Raw genomic sequence first — 6,902 nt, forward strand, 5'->3', positions numbered from 1 at the left:
TTTGTCATAAATGTGATCAGCAGCAGCATTTTGTAATGCCTTTCCACCAGCGATTCTGCTGGAAAAATGGGTTCTTCGAGCCTTTAGACCCAACACAAACTGTGTGTTCAGATGGGAATGTCATTCACTGGAGTAAGTAATGTACTAGTAGTCTGTTTCTTATACTCTCATTTCTATCCTGAACCAAGCAGTGTTTTAAAATTTTATTTAGTTCATGTAATTTTTTTAGTAGTTTTAGTATTGGTCATTTTCCTCATTAATTATTTATTACCTCATTAATTACAGATTTTTAGTTAAATAAATGAATTTTTATTTGTTATTAAATATAAATCTTTCATGTAACTCCAGTTAATGCTAAAAAAATTATTAGTAATTTAAAATGTAATGATTGAAACATGTATTTATTTTACTGCATAGCTGATCTTGTAAATTTATTTGTTACCAGAGCCTGTTGTACCAGCACATCCACCTAATTCCTGCCCGAACTGCAGTGACAGCAAGTTTACAACTTTAAGCTCCAATAATTTGTGCATCTTTGTAACTTTAAGTGGTAGGTTACTTTAAGAAACATTTATTTGATACTAGTATTGGTAGCTGGCATTGCTCAGGTGACCCAGGCTACAGTCTTCATCAACATAACCATTTATACTTCACTCTCTTTACCACTGTATCTTCACTTATGAAGACGTATTTATATCACTTACGTATTTATAACCATACAGAGAATTGTTTATGGGTTGGTTTACACATATATTGATAGCCACACTTGAATCCCTTGCCAAATAAAATTGTTTTACTTCAATTTTTTATATTTTTTTGTGGGGGGCAGGAAGGTATGATCTGTATACCCCAATATTTAGGTGCAAGTGCGGATATGTAGATGAAGAACTTGGGAAAGCCATGCACCAGTCTGGTTTTTATTCAACTGGAAGAAATAGTAACACTTTCTACAGCATAAATCTATTGGATTCCTGGCATTTTCTCAGGAGAAGCAGCCCTGGAACTTCTCTTCAGGCATTAGTTAGTGCACTGGAATTATTTGGTGCTTCTCGAGGGCGTGTAAGTTTTCATACCATTACTGTTTTAATAGTGCAAGTATTAAATTGGTGTATAAACTTAAAAACTAAGTTTGTTACTAAGCAAATGCATTGTCATTATTTAAGAAATAGGGTTAAATATTATTAAATTAATAAATAGCATGAATATTCTAAATATATATTTTATATATGTTTAATATCATAAGAAATGGAAATGGATTACCAATCTTTAACAATTTCTCTTTTTATGTAATGCTCATGTAAGTTTATTTTCATTTCCTGCAGGTATTTATAGTCTGTTGCTTAACAAGCCACTGCTTGGCACTTTTTGATAATTACTTACACACATTTTATATCTTAGCTTGGTCCCATCAATTTTGAGACAACAAAAAGAGTCTTTGAATGGCGTTTCCATCAGTATGAACTTGGGAGAATAAAAGGAGAATTTGACAAGGGGTGCCCTGCATGTGATACAACACCTGTGGCTGTACATATTGATGGCAACAAGAAACTGTATCGTTACAACAAAGTTGGGAGGTAAATATTCAAGTTAAAATATTTAATGCTGCTCATTATTGTTAAGGTATAATGTAAGGTGTAGTAATATGTTTGTAGTACTATAAACACAGCACTGTATAATATTTATATAGTGTCATGCAACTTATAATCAGATTTTTTTTAATTGTTAACTGATTACACCTTTATTACTTGCCTTTCAACTTCAGTTGAATTTTTTTATTTGGACTAATGCTTTACTAATTAAAAAATATTTATTTCACTATATATATTCATTTAGAATAGGAGGGATTATGATGTGAATGCCAGCTTGGGTAGTTGAATTAGTTTTAAGTGAAATGATGTTTAACTGTCATCAAAATGTCTCACACAATGAACATTCATTAATTTAATATCATTCCAGAGGGATCAGAAACTCATATTATTCTGGTGGTATCTTCGCTTGTGACAAAGAAGTTCAAGATCACGTTTCCACTATTCAGAACCTTAAAACTCAAGTAAGAATATTTTTACATCTGTTCGAAAGCCTAAAAATAGGTTATCAAATAGAAACCTAAGACCTAATACCAGGTTTTTACCCATACAATATTTGAAGAGTACCTTTATATATTAGCTTGAGACATTATCAATAATGTATATTAATTGGACGGTTCCTAACTATATCATGTTCAAAAAAATCTATAAAATATATGGAATGCATATTGAATGATGAAAAATATTACATAAAAAAATTACATTTATATATGACTAATATATATATATATATATATATATATATATATATATATATATATATATATATATATATATATATATATATATATATATATATGTAAAAATATATATATATATATATATATATATGTAAATATATATATATATATATATATATATATATATATATATATGTATATATATATATATATATATATATATATATATATATATATATATATATATATATACATATATATATATATATATATATATATATATATATATATATATATATATATATATATATATATATATATATATATTGGTGTATACTGGCAGCAGGTTTTCTTTCAAACATGTTTCATTGAATATGACCGCATATTCTGTATTTATTATTTTCTGGTTTAGGGCTTCTATCCCTCTAACTATTTTCTTAGCATCAGGGCTTAATTGAAATAGGAGTTCTCCAAAACTCATTTTCGTACTTTTAAGGTGAAGAAAAGAAGTGATTTACTATAGAGTGTATTACACTTATTTGTATAATTTGCACGACGTTTCGAACCTCCATGGTTCATTCTCAAGTGAACAGATCTTACAATACTAGTTGATTTTATACCCGCATTAGATCAGGTGATAATACAATGAAGGTGAAAACATGGGGGGATACATAAGGGATAAATGTGAGGTGAAACATAGAGGCTGCAGAAGGCTTATTGGCCCATACGAGGCATCTCCTATCTAAACACAAAGATTAATCCAGTGTAATTGGCCTGTTATGTTGGACATTGTCTTCTGTGTTGGCATCGATATGTTCTTGTCTTGTCCTTACTCTCATGGTGGGTAGAGTAAATAGTTCCGTGATTTGGGTGTTCATGGTAGGTCGCTCTATTCTTATGTGAATTGCCTCAAGAATTTGTAATCTTCTTGAATCTTGGGTTTTGTCTATTATGCAAGTATTCTTGTTGAACATTTCTCTTGTTAGAGTAATGTCATGGGCATGTCTCATGTGATTCCTAGGGGCACCAGATTGAAGATGGCATGTCAAACGCCTCGTCAGCTTGGTCGACGTCATACCTATGTACTTACATTGAAGGTTACATCCTTCGTGGGGGCAAGTGTACATGTATACAACGCTTGACTGCTGTAGAGGGTTCTCCGTCGGCTTCGGGCTGTTTTTGATAAGGAGTTAAAGGAGTCTTCTTGGTTAAAACCAAGAAGACTTCCGAACTTGGGAGAATAATGGTAATATGGTAATATATATATATATATATATATATATATATATATATATATATATATATATATAAATATATATATATATATATATATATATATATATATATATATATATATATATATATAATTTTACTTTTGTCCAACAGAGAAGCCATATGTGTGGAGTGTCGACATTGAAAGCTGCCAAAAATAAACCTGTTTCATTTAGAAGTTTGGATGAAACCGGCATAAGCATGGCTTCCTGTCGACATGGAATTATTCTTGCTGCATTAAATATGTATCAGGGAGAGCTCTACAGTTATGCCCACTATTTGCAAATGAACCGTTTACAAAATGTGTCCTTCATGTGCCAGGATATCATCTGTAAATACTGGCCATGGGCCTTAAAGATTTCATCAAGAGAACAGAAGTTCTCACTTGGGCAAGGAAAGCCTTTTTTAGGAGTCCTACATGCCAAAGAACATTCTTGGTATTGTCAGGTAAATAATCTAATACTGTAATAATATTTTAACTTCGTTTTACTGTAAGTTGGAAAATATAATTTCTTTTAAACTCTTATATGTAAGGATTTATCTATGTTAAATGCAAATTGTTAATACAGTAGGTAGTTTTTAACAAACGTTATGCTATTATGTCAAAGGTTTTGTATGGAGGGCGGTGGCAAGAAGGAAGTGGCCTGACATCTGGGGAGGAGGCAGAGCAAGTATTTTCCTACCTTTCAAGATATAACAACAACACTAAGAACATGCTTAAAGCTGGTATGTATTAATTTTTGTTTAATCTAGTTCTAAATTTTGTACCTTTCAATCAAATCAGTACAATGATAATATTTGATGGTTATATATATCCAGATAATGTTATAAAATAATATAAGAATATAGGAAATTGCAGAAAGGCATTTTGGCTCATATAAAGTAGCATTATACTCATATGCAACCAACATATACATGTATAATCCTTGCTTGAAAAATCAAGTTGTCCCTGTTTTTATGCTTTCTTTCACATCCTGATATTTTTAATCTTATTATTCTACCACTATTATTGAGTTCTTTGTTTCCTCTGAAATAACAATTAATTCATTCCACTTAAGACAGCATCAATATCATCATCCTTTTACTTTCCAATCAGTATTTTGAGACACACAGTATTAAGATGTCAATGAATAACTAAATTTATTTCCACAGAGCGTACAGAAGAACTGACAGAGGGGGCACTCTTTTGGAATCACAGAAAAATTGATGGAATGCCTCGGGCATTAGTTGCCAGATTCAGAAAGGTATTAACATATGAATTGTTCTATACAATGAAAATATAGAATTATATATAAATATACAATTGTTCTATACAATGAATCAAGTGTATTTACATGTTTTTATTTATCTTTAATCTTATTATAAGACACTAATGGTATTTTCTTCTCATAGACAAAGTAAAATTGGATAAAAACCCACTTGTGTATTTGGGAAATTTATGTAAAGAATTACACCAAGTCTTTCACACACTCCTTGGTGCTTTGTCAAGGTCTGAATCTGAAAAACACACACTCAGACCTTGACAAAGCACTAAGGATAGTTCAAAAGACTTTGTTTAACTCTGAACATAAATTTTACAATAAATATGATGGCAATTATTTTTAAATAGGCCACAGAGACAGCTGCAGCAGTTTCAAATGAGATTCACAGGCTTAATGTCCCAGAATCTGTTATTGAGAAATGGAGATCAGAATTACTGATCATTGCAAGATCCTTAAATAACAGATCCTCTGCTAATAACATTGAGCATACTATCGAGGCATATGGAGAGAATATAAGGCATCGCAAAAATCAGATAACCACTTATGCAGGTAGACATTAATTGCTTTTTTGTTTGTTCACTGAAACCTAAACATTAATACAGTACACAGTTGTTAAATTAGTTTTTCTATGTAAAATACTATTGGTGCAAATCAAATATTTGATAACAACCTGAAACTTTACAGTTTCATCTAAAATGAGAGCTGTATTGAGAAACAAAAATGAAGGTGAGAAAAAAAACTACGAGATCTCATAAAAATCTACAATCAGAACCATCCGGATTTGTCTGAAGCAGATGTTTTAACTGGCATCCTTCCATGGCACAATTTATTGCTTCATCAAAACACAAGTGGTATTTACACAAGATATAATGATTCATTAGTTTTCTCAGCATTTTCAAATATTTATATATTATTTGTATTAATTGTACTTTTATATATGGAAAGACTGCAATACCATTAAATTGAGTTTGTTTTCTAAAGGAAAATTTTATAGATACAATTTTTAATGATGTTTAATTCACAAATGATTCCCATTATCATAATTTGTCAATCACATACTGTATTTTCGTTTTGCATTATAGTGTCCCTGACTGAAAAAAGAAGTGCAGTGGAAAAGTTTGAGCTCCAGAAGAGATGTAGAGAGGAGGAATCACTAACCATTCAAGAAATGATAACATGGTTGCAGTACTACAAAAAGAAAAGGGACAAACTATCCGAGTATATTCAAGAATTACAATGTGATTCTTTCCCTTCATGTCTCTGCAAGGTAAGAAATTCAAAATACTTTTTGCAATTTAGATCTTCAAAACACTCAACTCACTTAAATGTGTTCAATTAGTCAGAGTAATATTGCCATCACCTTTCACATTTAAACTATGAAACACTTCCATTTTCAAAAGTGGTACTGTGGAGAATATGGCTTTTATTATTATTTGTATCCTTTTGTTTTACTTAATCTATACTTTTATATATTTGCATTATGTACAACTAAATAGGTACAGTATATATTTGACTCTAAGATGTTTTAAATATTATATTCCAGGATTCTAACACGTACACCATTGAAAACCCAATTCTGTCAGAAGAAGAGAAACATGAATTATTAGCTCTTCTCAATCAGGGTCAAAAGCAATGTGCTGACAAGCTTACTGAAGCCAAACATTTATTTAGTTCTTACCAGCCAAATGAGGTCTATGAGCCTTTCCTGGAGCTCTTAGAAAGTGGTGAAGATGAAGACATGTATTTACAAAATGAATAGATACAAATGAACAAATCCACAAGGGCCATGATGAGGGTTCGAACCTATGTCCGAGAGGATCCCACACGAGCCTTAATGGACTGTGTTACGACATGGCAAAAGAATTCCAACCGGGAGTTCAACTGACCTCAATCATAGATTTAAGGCATCACGCTATTGTGATTTCTGTGTTTAACAAATAAATACAAGATAGGCTTTTAAATTTTTAAATTTTTACTTACTTACTTTTGTCCTGTTGCTTGGTTACATGAATTGACCACACAAATTATGTTGCTTAGTTACAGAGATTCTTATAACTACATGAATTTTGTTGTTCATTTATAAGCCCATTATGTGCCTCTAA

General features: G+C 30.9%; 1 protein-coding gene across 1 annotated transcript; it reads left to right on the forward strand.

The window, feature by feature from the left end:
- The first annotated feature begins 3,658 nt into the window (after window positions 1-3,658).
- LOC138364778 (uncharacterized) lies at window positions 3,659-5,360 on the forward strand. Its single transcript, XM_069324752.1, has 4 exons — window positions 3,659-3,985; window positions 4,147-4,264; window positions 4,691-4,782; window positions 5,148-5,360. The coding sequence occupies exons 1-4, from the start codon at window positions 3,662-3,664 to the stop codon at window positions 5,358-5,360; spliced, it is 747 nt and encodes a 248-aa protein (XP_069180853.1). The 5' UTR covers window positions 3,659-3,661.
- Window positions 5,361-6,902: the final 1,542 nt, after the last annotated feature.

This window comes from Procambarus clarkii, chromosome 14, assembly GCF_040958095.1.
Source record: "Procambarus clarkii isolate CNS0578487 chromosome 14, FALCON_Pclarkii_2.0, whole genome shotgun sequence".
NCBI classification, from domain to species: Eukaryota; Metazoa; Arthropoda; class Malacostraca; order Decapoda; family Cambaridae; genus Procambarus; species Procambarus clarkii.